Source organism: Peromyscus leucopus, chromosome 7 (assembly GCF_004664715.2).
Source record: "Peromyscus leucopus breed LL Stock chromosome 7, UCI_PerLeu_2.1, whole genome shotgun sequence".
Taxonomy (NCBI): domain Eukaryota; kingdom Metazoa; phylum Chordata; class Mammalia; order Rodentia; family Cricetidae; genus Peromyscus; species Peromyscus leucopus.
Window position 1 is genome coordinate 49,320,778 of NC_051069.1, and position 24,972 is coordinate 49,345,749.

General features: G+C 43.8%; 1 protein-coding gene across 9 annotated transcripts in view; it reads right to left on the reverse strand.

The window, feature by feature from the left end:
* The window catches only part of Kiaa0895 (KIAA0895 ortholog), a 58,556-nt gene that overhangs the window by 16,743 nt on the left and 16,841 nt on the right, over positions 1 to 24,972 (reverse strand). For 3 of the 9 annotated variants that reach the window (XM_037207669.1, XM_037207671.1, XM_028872551.2), the window contains exon 3: positions 5,777 to 6,471. In XM_037207669.1, the coding sequence (XP_037063564.1) occupies positions 5,777 to 6,471 (695 nt within the window). Of the gene's footprint in view, positions 1 to 5,776; positions 6,472 to 7,581; positions 7,897 to 15,368; positions 15,577 to 24,972 lie in introns of those variants that run through there. The other 6 variants (XM_028872549.2, XM_028872546.2, XM_037207670.1 and 3 more) reach the window with 5 other exon arrangements.

A 24,972-nucleotide genomic window follows, 5' to 3' on the forward strand; every position in this document is an offset into this window, starting at 1 on the left:
GACATACATGCAGGCAAAACACCACATGTAAATTTTTTTTAACTGAGAAAAACTCTGGCTGTATTGGGTAATGAACTGGGGCCGCATGCACTGCAGGCAAGAACCCTGGCACTGCACTGCAGCCCTGGGCTGTCCTCGTTAGCTATGACTGCCAACCTGACACAGCCTAGAGCCACCTGAGAGAGGGACCGCCTAGAGTAGACTGTCCTGTGGACAAGTCTGTGGGGAATGTCTTCATTGTTAACTGATGTGGGAAGGCCTAGCCTGCTGTGGGCGGCACCATTCACTGGACAGGCAGACCTGGGCTGTATAGAAAAGCAGGCAAGCATGGCCCTGCCTATGAGTGAGCCATCAAGCAGCATTTCCCATGATTTCTGCTGTATTCCCGTAGCTGTAAGGTGCCTGGTTAGAGTAAGAACAGCAAGCAGGCCTGCTTTCCAATTCCAGCCCTGACTTCCTTTAGTGATGGACTGAATCCAAAGCCAAAAGAAACCTTTTCCTCCCTTAGGTTGCTTTTGGTCTGAGTTTTATCATAGCAACAAAATGAAACTGGCTGGCTCATACTGGAGATCTTCCTGCCTCAGCCTCATGAGTGCTAGGGTGGCTAGCATGCACAACCTCAAAAGGCTAATCGTGTGTGTGTGTGTGTGTGTGTGTGTGTGTGTGTGTGTGTGTGTGTATGTATGTGTGTATGTGTGTATATGTGTGTGTATGTATGTGTATATGTGTGTGTATGTATGTGTATATGTGTGTGTATGTGTGTGTGTATGTGTGTGTGTATGTGTGTGTATATGTGTGTATATGTGTGTGTATGTATGTGTGTATATGTATGTGTGTAGTTATGTGTTTGTGTGTATGTGTGTGTGTGTAGTTATGTATGTGTGTGTGTGTGTAGGCTTGGTGTCATTCCTCAGGAGCTATCCACCAGAGTTTCTGTTTGTTGGCTGCAGAACTCACACATTTCTCTGGTTTGCTGGCCAGCAAGCTATAGAGATCTGTGGTCATGAGTTGAGGACCAAACTCAAGACATCCATGTTTTAGTGCCACGCACTTTACTGACTGAGCCATCTCCCAGCCTTCAAGTCTTTTTCTTTACATCAACGCTATCTAAACCATTTCCTGAGAGATGGTTATACGTAAAGACTTCATGCTCAAATGGGCTCAGACAACCTTAGATCACAGAGTTAAAATACTCTTACAAGCCACTGTTGTGACAACAGTGCCAAGTGAACCTTGGAAATTAATATAATAGGTGTTGAGCAATACACAAACATCATGCTCGCTCGCTCACTCGCTCTGGTATTCTCAGAATGAAAAGCAACATTTCAAACCTAAATGAGTTTTCTAATAGTGGTTACTATTTCTTGGCTACAAATTAGAAAATAAAGACTTGTAATTGCTTAATCTGATCACTGCAGCCAAATTTGAAGGGATGTAACAATAAACTTAGATGGCACGGTCCACAGTAGGGCCACACCACAAGGTCTTCAATGTAAGCAGTAACCATGTGTAGAGTACTGCATAAGATACTTGGGACAGGTAACATGAGAGCACTTTCACATTCTAATTTTTAAAAACCACTGTGCTGGCAACAAACATACAAACATGTATGTAGGCTGCAGTTGACCATGGGTCACTAAAAGTTGGGTCCACTGTTTACAAAGGGCTGTTGTATTAGGTGTATAGGTGTATATTGTAGAGGACAGCTGTGGGAGCCATGCCCTGAAGCCCCGCCCTAGTGAGGCAACTGTAGCTGCTACATCTGCTTTATGACCTTGAGGAACCTGCCCCTGGGGCATGGCCACCGAGCACCCTTAAGACTGGGGATGCAGGGCTGAGAGATGGCTCAGTGGTTAAGAGCACTGACTGCTCTTCCAGAGGACCCGGGTTCAATTCCCAGCATCCACATGGCAGCTCACAACTGCCTGTGACTCCAGGGTCTAATACCCTCACCCAGACATACATGCAGGCAAAATATCAATGCACATAAAAATAAAAATAAATTATAAAAAAAAAAGATTTGTGGCAATGTATAAGGATTCATAAACTAGGAGGTAGAGGACATTAGAAGTGGAACAACAATAACAGAAAGACTGGGGATGCACCTATACCCTCTCTTCTTAGCTACCTCATGGTTCTGGATGCTGGCATCTTGGACCAAGCTGTTCAGCATGGGACATAGCTCAGCTTTCCCAGACCCTACGATAAATCTTCCATGGTTGTGAATTTACCCCCAAATAAATTCCTTTGAGCATTAAATAGACTCTGTGGATTAATCCCAATAGTATATAAATGTTTACCTACCAGGAAAAAGGAATATTAATTTGTCTATCCCTTATTCATTCAAACTTATGTCAACTCCTGTGTCAATCACTATTACTTTCATATTTTAGAATCTAAGTTCCTCTCCTGCCATTAGGCTGGCAGAGATGGCATATAACACATATAATGATACTCTGAATGTAGTTATAAGAAAGCATTGTGAAATCATAGAAAAATGCAAGCAGATGTAGGGCATTAGAGGAAACAGATATTACAGGCAGAGGGGATGGTTACTGTTATAACACACAGGAATCAAAGAAAGTGAAGCCTGGCCTGGGAAACTCCTTGCAAGGAAGTGCACAAGCCTGTGACGTTTGGAGTATGCACCCTACACTGGGGGCTAGCTAGGAGAAAAGAAAAGGAAACCTGACAGTTGGACAGTGGATCAGTGCAATGGCAGGTACTTGGACAAGATGCTCTGAGAGGACAGAACTGACTTTGGTGAGAGGTTTTTGGACCTAGGGGCAGGGACAGTGCTCGGCAGGGAAGGGCACGTGCCACCAAGTCTGACAACCCACATGGTAGAAGAAAACTGACTTTCACAAATTATTCTCTGACCTCCAAACATGCACTGTGGCATTTGAGTAACCCAATAAAGTAAGGAATAAAGATTGTTTAAAAGTTTTTTGGTTTTAAGGTAAGTTTTAAGGAAGCCTGAAATGTTTTCAGGAAGGAAAGTGCCATGACCAGATCTGAACCTTAGAAAGACCCTGACAACAATGTGGAAAGCAGGGAGAGACTAGGGCAATGAAAACGCTTTTGCCAATAATACGTTTTCCATAACATAAACGCAGGCTAGGATTATGCTGTAATAAAAGAGACAGCCCAAATACTTAAAAACCATTCTATCTATCCACATATGCAGAGCCCAGGGAATGAACAGACCTTAGACACTGAGTACACTCCAATACATGCCAAAGTCAGACACAGCCCATTCCTCTGGGCCCTTGGATCTCCTCTTCTATAGTCTGTGTGGACAGGGATGGAGGTAGATTGGGTGTCTAAAAAGGTTAGTGGACATGAGAATGTGATGGCTACCAGGTTGTTCATAAACAGCATAATAGTGCAAACCATTCCATCACATCTCCAACAGAACAAGCATCTATCTATTCAGGTGGTTTCCTAGTAAAAACTTAGAGCACACGCTAATACTGCTTCCAAAGGTCAATGTGCAAAGCCTTCAGTAATTCATCAATGCCATATTTCCAACTCTGATATAAGAGAATCTTTTTTGTCATGAGGTTGAGAAATGGCCCCACTTCTCCTATATAGTATATAAAACATCCAAGGGACATAGTAACCTTTAAATAACCTATTAGCCTTATTATGCTAAGGTATCTGTGAAAGATTTGTGATTTTCTAAATAGAAAAATATGTCATCTAGAGAGAGGTACAATTTAAAGACTTGATTTTTCTCTTCTCTCTCTTTTTTAAGACAGGGTTTTTGGTCTCTCTACATAGCTCTGGCTGTCCTGGAACTCACTATGTAGACCAGGCAGGCCTTGAACTCTCACAGCTCCACCTGCCTCTGTCTCTGGGATTAAAGGCTTGAACCACCACACCCACTCCTAGGTTTCTGGTAAGTTTAAATAAATCCAAGAGCAGGAAGACTGAGGATACCACAGTTTCTAGCCTGTCTAGGCAGGGCTCACTAGGCTGTTCTGGCTTACACTCTGCTGCCCACACTGGATGCCCTGGTGGCTGAGTCACAGAACTCCTCGACCATTGACAGGGAGACCAATAGGAACAGTCAAGAGTCTACGTGCCGTCTTGGCTCACTCTGGCAGGGTTATTACTCTTCAGTTCAGGACCATAACCATCCTCCAACAACAGAGAGCCTGCCTCAGAAACACCCAGACTGTGAAGCTCATGAGACTGCTGCTGAGTCCTGGAGATCTCTTCCTAGGATGAAGTTTTCTCAGGGCTGGGCAGGGGAAGATGTGTGACGTCATATTATAACTCACTCAGATCCTGAAGAGGATTTCAAGCATATTTTTCCACATTCTGTGATTTTTCTTTCATTTGATTAAGTACCTTAGAGAGTAAATCTGGAATCGATTGAGAACATGTCCCTGCTTGTGCATTTAAGGTACAAGCCAGCTAGGACTAGGGGTGCTATTTAGAAACAAAGGGCAGTTCAAGTGTGTTTAGTTGCCTGCAGATGGAAGTGAGCTACAGGCCAACCAGCGTCAACTGCCTTCCAGAGAAGTGACAGAGAATTCATTTTGATGGGATATGGTGCTTTCCTTCCCAATGCACAGGGTTGCTGCATACTGGGCTTCATATTAAAGAATACTGGTCAATAAATCTCAGTTGACATTTTCAGCACTGAGGGGAGGTAAAGTAGTAGTATTTTTACAATTATAAAACTTAAATTTATGAAAGTCTACCCAATAACACAATCTACAAAAAAGGGAGGGGGCATTAGAGTGACTGCCAACTAAAAAGAATGGCAAGGCAGGCCTGGGAGGCAGCTCAGTTGGTAGAGGGCTCGCCTGGGATGCTCGAAGCCCAGAGTCTGAGCCCCAGCACCCATAAAGCAAGCAGACGGACAATCAGAAGGTCAAGGGCATTTTCCCTACACAGGAACTCTGGACCAAGCTGGGTCAATTGGAACCCTGTCCGAACAACAAACAAAAGGATGAGTGCTCACTGAAAAACACAAAGAGAAAAAGTTCTTCTCCCAAGGAAAATGCCAAGCATATTTTTAATCATTTTAGGAATTTTAAGAGCTTTACAAGCTATGTACGAGAGCACACTCCTTATTTATTTCTAATAATATTGTATGTGGGGGTGACACACACGTGGAGTTGGAGGACAGTTTGCAGAAGTCAGGTCTCTCCTCCCTAACTTTGTGTTTCTTGGGGTTCAACTGATTTGAGGGTGTTAGACTTGGTGGCGAGCACCGTTACCTGCTGAACCACCTCACCAGCCCAACGCCAGCACTTAGGAGGCCGAAGCAGAAAGATCTGGAGTTCCAGGATCTCTTTAGCCATGCTGTAAATCTGAGGTTAGCCTGGGTTACCAGAGGTTGTGTCCAGTACGTTCCTGAAGGGATGTTGGTGTAGAACAATTGCCTAGCATGTTCAAGACCTGGGTTTGATCTCCTATACCCCAAGGGGGAAACAGTGCGGTCTACCTGAACCTCATCTGTGGGCTAGCTAATGAGCCACAAGTTCATAACTTCCAAACCAAAGCACAGAATCACAAGTGGTTCCCAAGCGTGCTATCTTCCAGTCAGAGTACACAGTGCAGTCTTTGTAGATTCTGATTAGTGCAACGTGGTTCTCATCTAAGTGAGCAAAAGCACTTGCAAACTTCTTACCGCACAGCCACCCATCCTTGGCGGGAGTTGACCATAGGGACAGTAAGCTATCTCTTTTTGCTTATAAAATGTTCGATAATGGCTTCAGCTACATAATGAGGAGATACTACTAGAGAAGGGGCACTTTACCTGCTTGAGAAACCGGTCAGAGGCGTTGCTGTATCTGGCTAACACCCCTGGCAGAGTGGGATTGGCATACTCGAACTGAGGGTTGTAAGTATAATCCGACTTGAAGAACCTCAGCTTTTCTTTCTCCAGGTTGGTCGGCTTTATAGCGGTCAGTATACAGAGTTTCTTCCCAGAAAGGTCGTCTCCCCTCTCAAAGCTTCTGCACAGCTGAGGGTGCTGCTTTGACTTTGGGAGAGAGGTGAGGCTGTGGCGGTTGGCCTTGCTTTTCGGTTTAGGTGGCAGTGTTAGGCCGTTCCCTGTAACAGAGATATCATGGGTAAACTTGACAGGACTTGGTACTGAACTAGTGACAAAAACAGCAGACTGCCTGTCCAGGCAGAACCAAGTACCACTGCTCGTCACAGGCACCAGGGCTGTCATCCTGTGCGGATCTTTGCTATGAGAGGAACTAGGAGATTTGCTGGGCTTTCTACGTCTTTTGGAGAAGGCAGAGGAAGATTGCTTTTGTGAATGGTGCTTTCTCTCCTCTTTGCTCTGTAGTAGAACATTGTAACTACTGGTTCCAGTTGTGAAAGTGTCCTTGAGCACTCCAGAGGACAGACTCGAAAAGCTTCTTTTGCTGTCAATGATCAACGCCTTCTCTGCATTTAGAACAGACTTCTTAGCAAGTTCATGCTCAGGCCAGTGAAGCTTTTCTGTGATATAAACAAAATCAAAACAAAGAAACAACAGAGATGCCAGGTGAAGCCAATTGCCTATTAAATGGAAAGTATCCTGAAGGTTCTGTTTACAACTTGCAAATATCTTTAGAAAAGCTATTTAAAATATTAAAGGTCATGTTACTATGATCCATAAATATTATATCAAATTGTTCAGCTTCAAGCTATCCATGTGGTCAAAGTCTAATAAGACATGAAATAATATACAAGAATACTCTAAACACCTCACTACTGTGAACTTCACAAGGACAGATTTTATAATAATATCAAAGCACCATCCAAGACACTTTCAAGGTTAATACAATCTTGACATTTGGAACTAAATACAAAGAGAACCACCAGTAACAGCAGCGTGCAGGCTGTGGCAACCTCAGAACTCAGGAGACTAGTGCAAGAGGGCTGTCTGGGGTCTCGGGCCAGCCTGGACTAACAAGTGAGTAGCAGCCCAGGGTTACAAAGCAAGACCTTATTTATCTTAAAAACGAGTTGTAGCCGGGAGTGCTGGTGATGCCTTTGATCCTAGCACTTGGGAGGCAGTGGTAGGAGGATCTCTGAGCTCAAGATGAGTCAATCAAGTACCATGAAAGCCAGGGCTACAGAGACAAAAAATTAACACTAAACAAACACCCACCCCCAAAGAACAAAACCCCCCAAATACAAACACAACTATGTTGTGGAATAATCCTTTTGTACACTGTGAAGGTGTGTCACTTGGATTGGTTTAATAAAGAGCTGAATGGCCAAGAGCTAGGCAGGATTCTCAGGGTAGAGAGGATGCTGGGTGGAAGAAGAGCAGAGTCACCAGCCAGACTCAAAACAACCAGGATTGACATATTAGAGATGAGGTAATGAGCATGTGGAAGAACGTAGATTAAAAATATGGGTTAATTTAACTTATAAGAGCTAGTTAGAAACAAGCCTAAGCTAAGGCCGAGCTTTCATAATTAATAATAAGCCTCCGTGTCATTTTTAGTGAGCTGGTGGCCCAAAAAGAAAAGTCCATCTATACAACGGTGCTTTTCTATCTGAAAAAACAAAACATTTTTAAGATTCAAGAGATAATCAGCTAGGTGCAGTGGCACGCACCTTTAATCTCAGCCTGGGAAGCAGAGGCAGTAGATTTGTATGAGTTTGAAACAGCCTAGTCTACAGTGAGTTCCAGGTCAGCCCAGGGATACACAGTGAAATCCTGTTTAAAAGAAAAAAAAAATCAACTGATGATATATATGTATTTAAGCATGTTTTAGTAAGATTAGTCACTATTAATAATTGGTTGAGAGCCTGGGATGTACCTTGGTGACAGAATGTTTGCTATTTCTCCAGCATGGAAAACAACAATAATAATAATTTTGGGGGGAGGTGGTGGTAGCACATGCCTGTAATTCCCAAACGAAAGGTAGAAGCAGGAGGATCAGAATTTCAAGGTTATCCTTAGCTGCATACTTTCAGGGCAGTCTGGACTACATGAGATGCTGTTGCCAAAAAAGAGAAAAAAATCACTATTACAAAAGTATCAGTATTTTAATGTCAAGTTGAAGACTGTATTTAAGTCTCACAAATGCTTTCAACAGTTAAGAGTTGTCTAGACCACTGACTGCTCATGCACTAGTTTCGAAGCTGTTAGCTGGGCCTGATAGCTCACATGTGGAATTCCAGCATTTCACAGATAGAAGCAGGAAGATCAAGAGTCCAAGATCATCCTTATTTACACAGAGAGCTCTAAGATAGCGTGGGGTACAAGAGATTTCTGTCTTTTGATTCCACAAATGAACGGCGCATTGGGCACATATCTTTAAACATCTATATAACTCTGTCTCAAAAAATCAAAAGAGAGATGTTATGTTTATCACATGGGGGCAGGCTCCTGGCATGTTACGAGCAGAGATCAGAATGGTGGCAAAATTACTCTGAAGAATTCCTATTTTTATAGTTTACAGCCTATATGTTGTACTGATTTTTATTATTTTATTTTTTGAGATAGGGTCTCACTCTGAGGAAGCCAGACTTGCCTGGAACTCATTATGCAGCCCAGGCTGGACATTCTCTGACCTCAGTTCCCCAGTGCTGGCTTACATTTTGAAATTTTATAGTACACTTAAGACCCAGGACTAATCTCATTGATTTATTTTATTTAATTATTTTTTTTTCTGTTTCCAAAGGGTGGGTATAGTGGCACACACCTTTAATCCAAGCAGAAGCAGAGGCAGGTAGATCTCTATAAATTAAAGACCAGCCTAGTCTACATAGTGAGTCCAGGCCAGCCAAGACCATACAGTGAGGATCTGTTTATAAACAAGCCTTACTATACTCCAGAGGGTCTTGAAAAAGCTCTGAGCCTGCAGATGGAGCCTACCTTACCTAGGAGGATGAAACTCTGGATTCGGTCCCCCAGCATCATTAACAATGTTGCAGCATACTTGGGAAGGAGGTGGAGGCAGGAGGATTGATTATCTTAAAACCTACACAATATTTGAGACCTGCTTGGACCACAAAAACAAAAACAAAACAAAATACTAAAAAACTAAAGCTCTCACCCCTGCCCCTCCCTTGAGGAGTCCACACCCACTCACACTTGGGTACGTCTTCCTTCCCATGACTCTGCTCTGAGAAGCTACACCAATGCTTTCTTGGGTGTCTGTCTTCCTTCTGAGTGCATAGTGTACCCTTGTTTCTAAGCCTGGATCAAAACATCTTTATTTGCCCACTAGTGCTCCTTGCCGGGCTGCCTGGGAGGAGGAGGAGGAGGAGGAGGAGGGAGAAGCTGGAAGTGCATATAATCAAGTGCATATGGTTGTTACCATGTGTGGAGCTGCAGAGAATAAACAAAAGATATTCTATTAAAAACAACAATCCTGCCAAAATCTTCATGGAGGAGTAGGAAGGAACAGAGGAGTGCCTGACAGAACCCCTCTCCCCAGGGATCCTGGCATTTCAGTTCACTTGTTAATGATCTACTGGAGGCCTCCTTCCATCTGTTCTAGAGTCTTCCAGAACGTATGGTGAGGCCAGTCCTGCCAAATGCTGGATAGTCTACAGCATCCAGCAAAGTGAGCCACATGGTAGTCCTGCATGAAACTCATCTAGGATGTGTAGAATTTATTTCGCTGTCACACTAATCCTATTTCGGCTGTATTAAATAGTACAGAACCTGAGTTGCTTGTGATGGCTCACACATGTAATCCTAGTACTTGGAAGGCTGAGGCAGAAGTATTGTCATAGTTAAAAGTGAGCCAGAGCTACAGTGCAAGAACTGTGTTTCAAAAAACAAAAACTATAAGGGCCATCAAGATGCTCAGTGGGTAAAGGTACTTGCCACCAATTCTGTCAACCTAAGCTTGATTCCTGGAACCCACATGGTAAAGAGACAGAATGACTCCCACAAGTTGTCCCCTACATCCAGAGCACTTCAGCCAATCACAAATCTTTCATTAAAAACCAAAAGGGACTGCAAAGCTGGCCAAGAACCTGTGACTGAGGAGGTCAAATGCCCTTGGGAAGAACCTACCACTGTTACTTTGCTAAATGGGCATAGCATGGAACTGCCTAATAAATACTTTTCCTTATACCATAGTACAGTTCTCAGCTCCTACTGCAGTAGACGTCACCTAACACAGAGACTCACAACTAGATGTGACTGTGGAATAATCAGCCCCAATGTGACGTCTGTATCAGCTCCCCTACTTCCAGGGCTCAGGAATACTACAGAAAAGAAGGCAGAAAGGTTCTAAGAGACGGAAAACAGGGAGGGCTGCTGTGAACTAGGGTCTTCTGCTCACAGGAGGGCTGCTGCACCCATCAACTCAGGGCAGCTCTAGCTGCCTCACAAGACCAAGCCAGCCAGGGGCTACTGGAGGAGGGAGAGAACTTTTCATTAGTGGTCACTAGTGAAGTGCTCATGTTTCTGTCAACTGCCTCTCACCCATATCCCTGTAAGTGTCCCTCCATAGGCCAACAAAACATGACGTAAAGGGGAACTAGCTGGAAGGAGGAAAGCCATGGAGTGGGAGAGGGATGAGAGGGTGAGGAGGGTCTAATACAACACCAACACATTTTATGTAAACATCCCACGAGTCTACAAACCAGTCTAGGCTGACTGAACATTTTAAAACAGAAGTAGTAGGTGCATTAAAATGACTTCTCAGCATTAGCACTCTGGTAAACACACTGAACTTTCCAACACGACAAACGCTTCATATCTATCTAGAACATGAGAAAAGGACACCCTGACTCCTGCCTTCATCCCCAGCTTTTCAATGACTCTCTGTAATATCAGCCCAATCACTAAACCCATCAGGGCTCTTGTTCCTTATCTAAAAGCAGGAGGGAGAAGGGCCACCACTCAATAAATGAGTACTTCACTACTGAGAATGGTTAGGTTTCAGAAGAATGATAAGGTCCTGGCTGGAAGAGAGACCAGCGAAAGCAACACCTGGTGGAAAAATACCAGTCAACAACTCTGGCCTACAAAATAGCACTTTGTGTTTTTCTGTTCTGGGTCTATCTTCCTCCTTTTCCTGCTTTTGGCTCAGCATTTTGTTGTTTTGTTTTTAACCCGTCTTTCTGTGTGTGCTTGAGTGAATATATGGCACTTGTGTACAGGTACCCTCAGATGCCAGAAGAGATGGTCGGTTCTCTCAGAGCTAGAGTTATTGGTAGTCATGGGTACAGGGGTGCTGGAACTCTGATCCTCTAAAAAGCAACAAGCACTCTTAACTGCTGACCCATCTCTCCAGCACGCCCCGCCCCACCTTTTTTTAATACAATATCTCACTGTGTCACCCTGGCTTGCCTGGAACTCTCTATGTAGATCAGGCTGGCCTAGAACTCAAGGGATCTGCCTATGACTGGCTTTTGAGCCTAGGGTCTACATATGCCACACAGTTAGCTACACACACACTCCAGGCCAATGAAAATTTCATGATTCACTAGTACTTATAAAACCTGACAAGTTGGGTTAATATTGCAAACACAAGTGTAAAACAGAACAAAAGGAAAACTCCGTAATGTCCAAAGACAAACACTTTAATGTTACCAGGTATTTCACCACTTGAGCTCAAATGATATCTGTCAACAGTATTAATTTATTAGAATACTGGAGTCGTCTGCGATGAAAATAAAACAGGTTACAAGTGACAGCATTGAGGAACATCAGATACTGTTGGATAAAGGATGCCAGTACTGATTACATTTGTATTTAGTTCAGAACAGCAAAACTAGCCTAGGCTTCTGTGGCTTATGCTTGTAATCCCAGCATTCTGGGACACTGAGAAAGGAGGCCAGCCCAGGTTACACAGTGAGTTCCAAGCCAATCTGGGCTAGAATGAGAACCTATCTAAAAAACAACACTCCCTTGACCCTGCACAGAGAGAGAAAACAGAAAACAAAATTCAAGCAACCAAATTCTCCACTCTTTCTTTCTTCTCAAGTCTTTCCTTCCCTAGGCTACCTTTCCGTCTCCCTCCACATGCAGCAAGGTGAACAAAACCAGCTGTGAGCAGACTGACACTGCAAACTTTATAGTTTTGTTCCTGGGGAAGGCCATCAATACAACAATGGTTCAACACGAGGACTTCAAGGTGTCAGGAGAGCCTGATAGGAAGTGCTCTTTGAAATGAAGAATGAGCAGCTGTTACCCAAACATCCTGAGAGAAGAGGTGGCTAGGGAGAAATAATGAGCTGGGAGACCCACTCACACATGACAGGAGCAGGGAGACTCAGGGGGATGCCGGCTGATCAGGCTGTAGGGGAGGGAGCTGACTTGAACTGCAAAGCCGTGGACAAGTTTTTCTCCTAGAGCTAGGGAAAAATGTGTTTCTGTTGTTAGTTAGGGTCAATGTTCTCTTTCACTACCACCACCACCATCACAGATATCTAACTGTAGAAGCAACACAAAAATAAGTCTCATGTTAGAAGACTCTTATTAGGGTTGGTAAGATGGCCCAGTGGTAAAGGTGCTTGTCGTCAAATCCGACAACCTGAGTCCGATCACCAGAACTCACCAAGTATAAGGAGAGAACTAAATCCTGAAAATGATGCTGACCGCCATGTGGAGGTCATACATGGTACAGCATGCTCTCCCTCCTCAACCACCTAACACACACACACACACACACACACACACACACACACACACACACACACGTAAAGAGAAAAAACAAATGCTTGAGGATTATTATTAACAGGGTAACACTGAAGTAGTCTCAACTGGGACTAGGAAGTTCACATTACATATGCTGGTTCAGAACTGTAACCCTAGCACTTGGGAGGCAGAGGAGGCAGGAGAAGCTCCAATTTGAGGCCAACATGGCCTCCATCGTGAGACTCTGCCTCTGAAAACTGACAGGAAACCAGGCATTACGGTGAAGTCCTTTCATCCCAGCACTCTGGAGGCTAAGGCAGGTGGATCTCTTGATTTTGAGGCTAACTGGTCTACTAGAGAGTTCCATACTAGAGAGTTCCAGGCCAGACGGCTACAAACTGAGACCTGGGTTCAAAACAAAACCTGAAAAAAAAAAAAAAAAAAAAAAAAAAAAAAACAGCTACTGGAATGTAATACAAATACTGGGGATTCTAGGTGTGAACCACCACGCCCGGATACCGAGGGTTTGTTTTGTTTTTTGAGTCAGGGTCTCACATATCCCAGGCTGGCCTCAAACTCACTGTGTTCAAGGATAACCTTGAACTCCTGATCTTCCAAATCCTGAGGTTACAGGTGCATTCCACCATTTTGGTTGGTTGCCTGAGGCTTGATGGAAAAGACTATGATCCCAGGAAGTCGTTCGACAAGGAAACAGCTGGTGTGGTTCCTCCCAAGATCCTGGAGACAGGACTGCTGCGAGTCCTGGACCAGTCCGGGCTACAAAGTGGGGCAGTGTGTCTAAGGGAGAAAAACAGAAGAAAGAACTAAGGTTCTAAGAGGTCAGCTAGGTATGGTGTTGCAAACTCTAATCCCAGCACTCAGGGAACTAAGGCAAGAGGCCACTCTGTGCTATGTAGAAAAAAAACAGGAGAGAAGAAGACAAAGCAGCAGTGGAGAGGGGAGGAGAGGGAGGAAAGAGGATGAGAGCCCTTTCTGACTGATGCCATTCCCACACAACACACAGTGTTTTCTACAGCCCCCGGCCCCTGGCCTTGCGCCACCTCACTCCCTAGGCAGCAGTTTCTTAAGACGTCATCTTTAGATCATAGTACATCGTGGGTAGAAAGCGACTTCACAAACAACTGCACTTCAGTTTTGAAACATAATATGCACTTTATATTTACAGTTTTTTTTCTTCCTGCTTGAACTTCTGACCCTCCTACCTCCTGAGTGCCAGGGTCCTAGTGTGCACTAACGCGCCCAGTTGACATGGTACTTGGTACGGAAGCAGGGCTTCTTGCATGCTAGATAATAAGCACCCTCTCCACAGCTCCCCAGTTCCTTTACATCTATTTTAGGATAGGCTCTCAATAAATTGCCCAGGAAGACCTTGAACTTGCCATCGTCCTGCCTCAGCTTCCCGAGTAGCTGGGATTACAGACCTATGCCACCAGGATGCCAAATTTACTGCTATTTCAAAGCTCAAAAAAGAAGGAATGCATTTTCATCAGCACTCTTACCACAGTCAGGTTTTTCTGCTAACGGGAAGAAAATAAGCGCCTGAGACACTAAGCAAAGTGAGGGAGAGCCAGGATAGTCCAGGTGTGTTTTCAGCTACGATCTCTTCATAGAGGGTTTGCCTGTCCCGTTCACTAATTGATACTTCAGGAGAAAAAAAAAAAAAACCAACCTCGACTACAGGACAGTCTGTCTAAAATGACAACGACGACGATGATGACTATGAAACCCCTTTGTAACGATGTTTAAAAATACTAGAGACAAAAGTGATATCTACATCAAATCACAATTTTAAGAAGCCTAATGCCAATTTAAGTGGCCTCTAAGACTTTGGCTTTTATAACTAAGTTTCCGGTCAACATAATGTGGTAAACTATAGGTTACCAGGTTTGCACAAAAATCAGTTCTGCACATAGTATAAAAAAATTAAGATCAGAAATATTTTCACTGAAAAATAATTTAGTTTTTCAATTTAAAAAATACTGCTGCAACATACATATATGAGTTTCAAAGTACCATAATGAAACCTATTACTTTGCATGCTAATTAAAAAAAAAAGTCTTAGCCAGTGATGTCCATAATCTCAGCACTTGGGAAACTGGGGTGGAAAGATCATGAGTTCAAGGCCAGTCTGGGTAAGGTGGTCAGTTCCTGTCTCAAAACAACTAATTCAGAAAACTCGTCTTCTAGGTACTGCAAGAGCCTGAAGCTAAAAGTTCTAGACTTATTTTTTTACTCTAGTTGGGAATTAGCTATTTCCCTTAACTCTGTTGTTTTGGTACCTGTACTGAAGAAATGTTTTCATGCAGACTCAAACGCAGGGGCAATGGCCCAGGAACTGTATAATATTATTAGAGATTTAAATACAGCTAATATGAACAGCTACTCAAAAGTCAAAGACAAACTTTCCAACCTTGGATTTAAACACCCATCTTTATTAATAACATCAATTCAAGACGTTTTAGAATAAAAGCATACAAAACATACACTGAAATGTTTCCTTAGCTGACTTTTTATGAACATTCTAGAAAATAGAACACCTCACTGCACACTAAAATGCTCTGAAATCAGACTGTACTCTAGACTACACTCTCTAGATTGCACAGCCAGTACCCGTGGCTAGTGACTGACAACAGAAAAGGGACAGCGCTCCCTTCTCTCTGCAGGGCTTGGGGTGCCGCGCCGCGCGCACTACCTCTCGGTCCTCCAAGTCCCGACCCCAACGGTTTCCACTCGCTGCAGCCGCGCCACTGGGGCGGGCCTTGTCTGCACTCACCCGTCACGCGAATAGACTCCAGCATCGTCCCACCTTGGCCAAAGCCGAGGCCGGCGGGCTGCAGTGGCGAAGACTCCCGGGAGGTAGCTCGGGACCAGCCGGGGCAGGAACTGCAGCGCACGGCGGAGGAGGAGGTCCGACGCAGCGGCTGGAAGGTGCACTGGCGGTTCCACCTGGCCTCAGCGTTGAGAACACGCCTCGGTGACGTTTCCGCTCCCCCGTTGCTAGGAGACGCTCCTGCCTTCTGCGCGCACCCGGCGCCACCAAATGTGCTCGCCGCTGGAGGCGCTCCTGTGACTGAGACCCTGCTCGCAGGGAGAGAGGCGAACTACAACTCCCAGCGTGCACAGCCCCCGTGGGCTAGTCCGCCGCGGCTTAGGTGTCTGGACAAAGGCACACTTGCATTTGAATTTGACAGTTCGGAAAAAAGTCTGTGGGAGGCTCAAAGGGGCCTTAATTTCCTGATGGCAGCGCGAAATAGGAATGGTGTGATAATTCTCAGTTTTAGCTGAGCAGTGAAAATGTAGTGCCCTGACCTTTCAGCTAATTTACATATGAAACAAGACGATTTTAGACTGAACAGATTATTTTAAAAAGTGGATGACCAGGTATGGTGGCACACGGCTGTGATCCCAACACTTGGGAGGTGTGGCAACGAGGATCAGGGATTCAAGGTCATCTTTGCTAAGTAGTGAGTTTTGAGATCACCCTGGACTATACAAGACTCTGTCTCAAAAAGAATAAACAAACAAACAAATAAATACATAAATAAACATTTTTAATTGAAAAAGAAGGTGCTGGAGAGATGGCTCTTGCAGAGGACCTGGGTTTGTTTCCCAGCACCCACATGGCAGCTCAAAACTACCTCTAAGTCCAGTTCCAGGGCATCTATCCCACCGCCTCCATTGTTCTCCCCAGGCACCTGCACTCACCTGGTCTACAAACACTCATGACACACATATACTCACAAATTTTCAAAAATAAATTGAAAAAGAAAACGTACTGTGGATGTAGCTCAGTTGGTGGCGTGCTTGCCTGGCATTCATAAAGCCCTGAGTTTGATCCCTGGTATGCGAAACCTGGCCTGATAGCACCTGCTTATAATTCCAGCATTGGGGAGGTAGAAGCAGGAGGATCAAGATATTCAAGTCCCTCTGTGAGCTTGAAGCCAGCCTGGGTTACACATATTTGATTTGTGTACCTAATTAATGTTGTAGAATATTATTTTAAGATGTGTTACTTTTATGTTGCATTTGTTTAACTCCATGAAGCTGTGTTACTGGTCCTATGTAAAACATCTGATGGTCTAATAAAGAACTGAACGGCCAATGGCAAGGCAGGAGAAAGGATGGATGGGGCTGGCAGGCAGAGAGAATATATAGAAGGAGAAATCTGGGAGAAAAGGAAGAAGTAGCCAGAGAAGGAGGAGGACATCAGGGGCCAGCCACCCAGCTGGACAGCCAGCCTTGGAGAAAGAGGGAAAGTAAGGTTACAGAAGAAAGAAAGATAAAAGCCCAGAGGCAAAAAGGTAGAGAGGGTAAATTAAGAAAAGCTGGCAAGAAACAAGCCAAGATAAGGCTAGACATTTATAATTAAGAATATGACTCTGTGTGTTTATTTGGGAGCTGTGTGGCAGGCCCCCAAGAAAGTAAAAAACAACCAACAACAAATTTATGTATCTATACATCAGGGGTTGCATAAAGGGGTTCTCAGAGGAAATAAATTTATTTTAAACCAATTATTTGTATACATTTTGCCATTTTTAAAACACAAAGGCAAATTTTCACACTGAGATGGATGTGCTGGTTCATTTTTCATAAAGAATTAATCTCAGCTGAATATTTAGTAATGCAGGACAGAGTATCTTCAACACTGCTTTACATTTAGTGTGTGTGTAAGCACTTGCGTGCCATGACATGTGCGTGGAGGTCAGGTGACAACTTCAGAAGCCGGTTCTCTCCTTCCACCAAACGGATTCTGGAACTCTACTCAGACTGTCGGGCTTGGTGCAGGCACCTTCACCTGCTGAGCCACCTCACTAGCCTGCGTTCTCCACATTTTTCAGAGGTGGCATTTTTTCTTTGTATAATTACCAATGCTGAGAGCACCACTTTACATAAGCACATAGTGTAAAATTGCAGATGTATGTTTAAGGGTATTTCAGAATGTCAGAAATTCTGTCCCAATCCCAAGACTAAGTTCATTTCAATTATAAATAAATAAATAGATAAATAAATAAATAAATAAAAAACTCAAATCAGCAACTCAAACAGCAAAAAAAAAAAAAAAAAAAAAAAAATTTTCAGGGATTGTGGTAATGGTGACACAAGGCTTCAAGTAGGCCAGGCTGACCTAGCACTCACTACACAGCTGAGGGTAACTTTGAACTCCTGACCTTCCTCTCTGCTCAGCCAGTTGAGTGCTGAGATTATAGGAGTGTACCAGTGTACCACTATATAGGGCTAAAACTACAACTATTCTTAACATTTTAAAAAGATTCTTAATGTGGTCTTTAAAAAATTATTTATTTTGCCGGGCGGTGGTGGCGCACGCCTTTAATCCCAGCACTCAAGAGGCAGAGCCAGGCCGATCTCTGTGAGTTCGAGGCCAGCCTGGGCTACCAAGTGAGTTCCAGGAAAGGCGCAAAGCTACACAGAGAAACCCTGTCTCGAAAAACCAAAAAAAAAAAAAAATTATTTATTTTGTGTGCATGAGTGTTTTCCTTCATGTGTGTGCCACATGTATGCCTGGTGCCCATAGGGGCCAGAAGAAGCCGTCAGATTCCCTGAAACTGGCTTTATGGGTGGTTTTGAGCCACTGCTTGGGTGCTGGGAACTGAACCCAGGTCCTTTGCAAGAGCAGCAAGTGCTCTTAACTACTGAGCCATCTTTCCAGTCCTTCAAAAAGCAACTTTTAAAAGCAAACATTCTAACACAATACAGCCTACAGACACACTAGGTACTTACATGCTGAGGGATAATGGTGGAGAAATATTAAAAGCCTTTGTTTCCATAATTAAGCCATTACACTGTGCTTCCATAAGAGCAGAAAACCTTATACATACAATAAACCACTGCCACCCTTAACATTAGGTTGTCTGGAATCCAAGCTGAGGTGTTTAAGTTGGCATTCATCAGTGCTGATGGGGGACAGCACCCAATCTAAAGGACATGTCTTGTGTTCAGAGCCAAGGCTGCAGTAACTTCACTTCATGCTGTGCTGGTTAGTGCTACCAGAAAAGTTCTGCACTCAATACACTTGATCTGGAATCAGTATTTGATCATTACATGTCCCTTTACTGCTAACAAAATTTTTCACAACTCCCACATTCAGTTACATGACCCCATCTGGCGTCTCAACCCTCAGTTTCCGAAGCTGAGTCCTAGATGATCCTTGTAGTCTCATCCTGGCTCAAATCTATTTTCAAATTCCAGTGGCCAGAGTGATCCTGTTGAAGTCAGATCATGTCACTCTGCTCACTACTTTGAAGCCCTTTATGACCTAGCTCTGGGCATCTTTCTGATGTCATCCCCCATTATGCCCTCAGTCTCGTCCTGGAGACCCCTTGCAACCTTGATCCTGCCCAGTGGTGACAGACACTGTCTCACTATAAGGCCTTTGTTATTGGTGTTTCTTTCTGCTTGGAATGTTCCTCCAGATGTCTGCAAACGACCTCCCTCAGGTCATTCAAGTCTTGATCCAAGTGTCACTGTCCTGTAAGACTCTTCTAGTCATGCTACTTAAAATTCCTCTTCTTGTTTCATATTTCATATCCCCTTCTGTGCTTTATTCCCCTGAGCATTACTTACTTGGCATTATGTGTTCTATGTTTCCTGGATTTCTTTCCTACTGTCTGTACCCATCCATAAGACAAGCAACATTTGTTTTTTTTTTTTCTTTAGAGCTATAGAGATCAAATCTAGGGTCTCACACATAAGCACATTGATCTCTGTTTGTTCACGTCTGTACTCTGCATCAAGAGTAGTACCTAGGGAGTGGGGAGCTGGAGAGATGGCTCAGCAGTTAAGAGCACAGTTAAGAGGATCTGGGTTCAGTTCCCAGCACCCACGTGCCAGTTAACAACCATCTGTAACTCTGGTGTCGGGGATCCAATTCTGGTTTCTCAGGCACAGCAAGCATGTGATGCACAAACATATATATAGGCAAAAAACACCCTTACATATGACATAAAAAATGAAAAGAAAATTCAAAAGGGGAAAAAGATGAAGAAGAATGCCCGGCACATAGCAGACACTCAATAAATGTGAACTGATAAGCGGATAGTAGAAAGTGTGTGGATTTTCAGTGTCACCTCAAGAAACAGATTGATATCAGCCGGTCTTCAGATGCATCTGTATTTTGGTTCAAGTGTCTGCCGAAGCCATGAGAGTTGCAGTTACTCCTACAACACAGGGCTGCATTCACAAACTCGCTTTTCAAGTTTTCTATGAGCGCCTTACCCTCAAATTTCTAGTTTCTAAAGTAACTATAGCTTCAGGAAGGAAAACTTGTGGGTAGTAGGCAGCACTATGCCCGAGGTCCAGCCTGCTGCCTTTAACAGTATACAGAAGACAAGAGCCTTGTGACCTCAGTTTCTTCACAACACGGAACTGTTCTTGCAATGTGTTCTCACGCTCCTCTCAGGTGTAGCAGACAGGAGTGGATTTACTTCAGCTGTTGTAATTCATGCGCCTCTATGAAAAACATGTCCTTGTGATTGAGCACCTTACTCACGTGATGCCTTTAGCCCTCAGTATTAATTGTCTGATGCTCTGAATAAAGCTGGCTATTGCATGAGAATTCAGTCCACCCTCATTTTGAGGCCGAGCTCCCTAGGGTTCATGCTGCCAATGAGAATGGCAAACAGAGCTTTAGAAAGTCTTATGTTCAGAGTTTGTGAAGAGTTTTCTCTACAGGTGGTTAGCAGCAGGTGTCAGCTTTCCCTGCATTTAACTAGCTTCTTCGTGTTTCAGCCCTGGCAAGTCAGAGCTATGCAAGAGTCTACTACCGTTGCACTAGGCCTCAGCCCACTTCCATTACATCTGAAAGAACCAAAAGGTATGCATTTCATGGATTTTTATATACAAGAGCCTGGCTTAAAGCTTTTAGAACATAGAAGGACTTTACTGACTAGTAGGAAAGATTTTAAATACTTGACATGCATTACATGTATGAATATATATGTATATATTGCATACATACATAATTAGTATACATACATATACAAGGTAGATTATATACTAAAAGTATATCTCCTCTTCAATGTTCATCAATCCTAAGAATTTTGGGGTTTGTGGTGGTGGTACATGCCTTTAAAACTATCACTTTAGAGACAGAAGCAAGCAGATCTCTGGCCTGCCTGGTCTGTATAATGAGTTCTATCCCTGACCTCGCTACATAGTGACACCCTGTCTCAAAACAAAAAAGAAAATGAAAAACTTACGAATTCTAAAACTGGGGCTGGAGAGATAGCTCAGTGGTTAAGCACACTACTTGCTGTGTAGAGGACCTGAGTTCAATTCCCAGCACCTACAACCATCTGTAACTTCAGTTCCAGGGGCACCAATACCTTCTCTGACTTCCATAGGCACATGGTACACATAAATACATTTAGGTGAAATATTCATACATATAAAATGAATAAGTCTTTTAAAAATTTCTGAAAATGGCCGGATGCGGTGAGGTATGTGAAAGGTGTCTGTACCTCGATATTGGGTTTCTCTGCCAAAGCGATAATTCAGATCAGGCTGAATCAAACCAAATTTAAGTTCAGGATTGAAACTGATCAAAGCATTCTCAGGTGATCCCAAGGGAAGAGGAGAAATCACCATTTCTTGGGGTAGGCTCTGGGGAGAGACAGAGAGACAGACAGACAGACAGACCAGAGAGACACCAGAGAGGAAAGGAGAGAGAGAGAAGAGAGAGGGGAGAGAGAGACAGAGAAAGAGAGAGGAGAGAGAGGAGAGAGGAGAGAGAGAGAGAGAGAGAGGAGAGAGAGAGAGGAGAGAGAAGAGAGAGGAGAGAGAGAGGAGAGGGAGAGAGGGGGGGAGAGGGAGAGGAGAGAGGAGAGAGAGGGGAGAGAGAGAGGAGAGGGAGAAGGAGAGGAGAGAGAGGGAGAGGAGAGAGAGGGGAGAGAGAAGGAGAGAGAAGAGGAGAGAGAGAGAGAGAGAGGGAGAGAGCGGGAGAGGGAGAGGAGGAGGGAGAGAGAGGGGAGAGGGGAGAGGGAGAGGGGAGAGGGGAGAGGGGAGAGGGAGGGGAGATGGAGAGGGAGAGGGAGAGAGGAGAGAGAGGAGAGAGGAGAGAGGGGAGAGAGAGGGAGAGGGGAGAGGAGAGGGGAGAGGGGAGAGGGGAGAGGGGAGAGACAGACCGAAACTGGAGATTCCCCACTGTTTGCCTTTAATCTCAGCACTAGAGAGGCAGGGACAGGTAGATCTCTGTGAGTTTGAAGCCAGCCTTATCTACACAGTAAACCAAAGATACACAGTGAGACTGTTTTTTTTTTTTTTTAAAGAGAATCCTAAAACTGAATTTGATATTTGTACTTAGCCCACTTGGAATCCTAACCTCAACTTATTTTTATGTTCATCCTACCAATATTTTTTTGTCATTTTCAATTTAAAAATCTTTTTTTTTCTTTTTGGGTTTTTGAGACTAGAGTTTCTCTGTGGAACAGTCCTGGCTGTCCTGGAACTTGCTTCGTCGATCAGGCTGGCCTCAAATTCACAGAGATCTGCCTCCAAAGTTCTGGGATTAAAGGCATGTGCTACCACTACCCCACTTATTTTTAAAAAATTTAATAAGTGTTCTATGAAGACATATGTCAGTATAATTCAAACATTTAAAATGATGTTTTGCATATATTATCCAGGCATTTTCTAACAAATTCGTGAACACAGAGTTTATCTAAGGCTCTAGTACTGCTTTTCAACAATCCCAGCCATGTAATTACTCATCTTCATCAAATCTGGGCATCTGCATTGCTAATTATTGACTCATCCGGTGCCTGCACTGGGCACAGCATCTGCAGCTGGCCCGTTCTGCTTTTGAGTCAGCATTGTTTTTACACATCGCCAGAACAATGAACAATCCATCTTCTGAGAACCTCCTTCTACACCTGTTCGTACATGGACTATTAAAACTGAGATAGAAGGACTCATTGAATCACTACCTACTCTTCCTATTCTCTCTCCCTCTCTTCCTTTATCCTCCACTTTCAAATCCTTGTAAAAAGTCAAGATAATTGTATTAAAATCAAAGCCAGGTGTGGTGGCATATACCTAATCCCAGAATTTAGGAGGTAAAAAGAAAATTAGGAATCCAGAGTTATCCTCTACATAGTTTGAGGTTATCCTGAGCTACAAGAATCTCCAAAAAAAAAAAAAAAAAAAAAAAAAAACCAGCCAGGCAGTGGTGGTCCATGCCTTTAATTCCAGCATTCAGGAGGCAGAGGCAGGTGGATCTCTGCGAGCTCAAGGCCATCCTGGTCTATAGAGTAAGTTCTAGGACAGCCAGGGCTGCACAGAGAAATCCTGTGTTGGGGGGGGGGGGGAAAAGAAAAGAAAAAACAAAAAAAATCCAGCCAGACTAAGTGGCACAAGCCTCTAATCCCAATGCTTGGGAGATGGAAGGAAATCATAAATTTGAAGCCAGTCTGGACTGCATGGGTCTCTGGTTCAATAACATCTTTGTTGGGTTGTAAAGGCTTGCTGCCAAGCCTGATGCTCTGAGTTCACTCCCTGGAACCCACATGGTAGAAGGACATAGAAGCCACTCCCACAAGCTGTCCTCTGACCCCACATGTGCATTATGTTTGGATTTTGTGATTGAGAGGTTGTCTTAGTCAAGGCCTAAAAAGAAGAGGAGAAAAGAAAGGAAGAACCAAATGAGGTCCCCTCTTTCAAAATGAATCTATCCAGTGTCAAGATGACATAAAACTAGCCAACACAATGTATGTTCAAACTCATCAAGTCCCTCTTCTGAATCCATTGAGATGATTGTGGGATGTCTGCCTCTCTCTTCAGCCAGTTTGTACTTATTGTTGTGGGGACCTGAAGCCTTGGCTGTTTGTGCAGCTGCAGCTTCTGCTTCTGCAGTGGCCTCACAGTCTGCTGCCTCTCTGTGCTCCGTCCATCAGCAGAGGAGGATGGTTCTGTCAGCCTGGGCTGCAAGTCCAGGGGCTTGACTTCACGATGGTCAGGACATCAGTGATGGGTTATGGTCAGGACATCTTAGAGAGCTTGGATGTGGAGCTCTCTGTTGCTTTAGTGACCTGCAACTACAACAGCTCCACCTTCAGATCACCCAGCTCTCCTGCTTGTTGCCTCAAAGTTCCCAGCTCAGCTATGGCTGGGCTGCTCCTTGCTGCCTTGCCTGGTCCAAAGAGTCTGTTTTTAAATCTTTTAGTTGGGTGTTTTATGTTGGTTTGTGGGTTTTTAATTTGCATATATTGAATCAACTTCTGAATCCCTCATATGAAACCAACTTGCTTGTGATGTATGTTTGTTTTTTTTGTTTGTTTGTTTTTGTTTTGTTTTTTTGAGACAGGCTTTTATTATGCAGTCCTGGTGGCTGGTACTCAGGAGATCTGCCTGTCTCTCTCTGCCCAGTGGTAGGATTATAGCATGTGCCACCAAATCTGGTGTGTGATCGTAACATGATCTTGACTTTATATTGCATCTATGTTCGCAGAGAAGCTGGTTTGTAGTTGTGCCAAAATCCACTTTGGGTATCAGAATTAAGCGAACTTCACAGGATGAGTTTGGTAGTGTTCTTGTCCTTTCTTACTTTATTTTTATTATTATTTGTGTATATGACACACAAGTATGGATGAGTATGAGTGCCACAGGAAGCCAGAAGAGGATGTCGGGTCTCTGGAGTGTTTGTGAGCTATCCAACATGGGTGTCGGGACCTGAGAAAAGTAGCATTTTTAACTGCTGAACCATCTTTCTGGCCCCTATGGAGAACCTTTTAATTACTATTTTCATCCAACCATCTTCCTGGTTATGGACTACAGTAGTTTGAATGTAATTGGCCCCCATAAGCTTATAAGGAGTGGCAATATTAGGAAGTGTGGCCTTGTTGGAGTAGGTGTGGCTTTGTTGGAGAAAAGTGTAACTGTGGGAGCAGGCTTTGAGGTCTCATATGCTTAAGCTATGCCTAGTTCAGTTCACTTCCTGTTGCCTACAGATCAAGATGTAGGACACTCAGCTCCTTCTCCAGCACCATGTCTGCCTGCATGCTGCAATGTCCTGTCATGACGATAATGGACTAAACCTCTGAAACTGTAAGCCAGCCCCAATTAAATGTTTTCTTTTATAAGAGTTGCTATAGTCATGGAGTCACTTCACAAGCAATAGAAACCCTAACTTAGAAAAGTTAGTAACAGAAGTGGGGTACTGTTGTGATGCTTGACCATAATTTCGTTTGAAGGAATGTGAACCTTGGGACTATGGATTAGAAAAGCAGTTGAACACTTTAAGTTCTGCTTGATGAGCCATCCTAGTAGGAGCATGGAAGACAGTGGTGTTGCGTATGATTTGATGAACTGTGGGGGCCTGGCTCAAGAGGTTTCAGGGGAGAAGGATTTTAGTATATAGCCTAGAA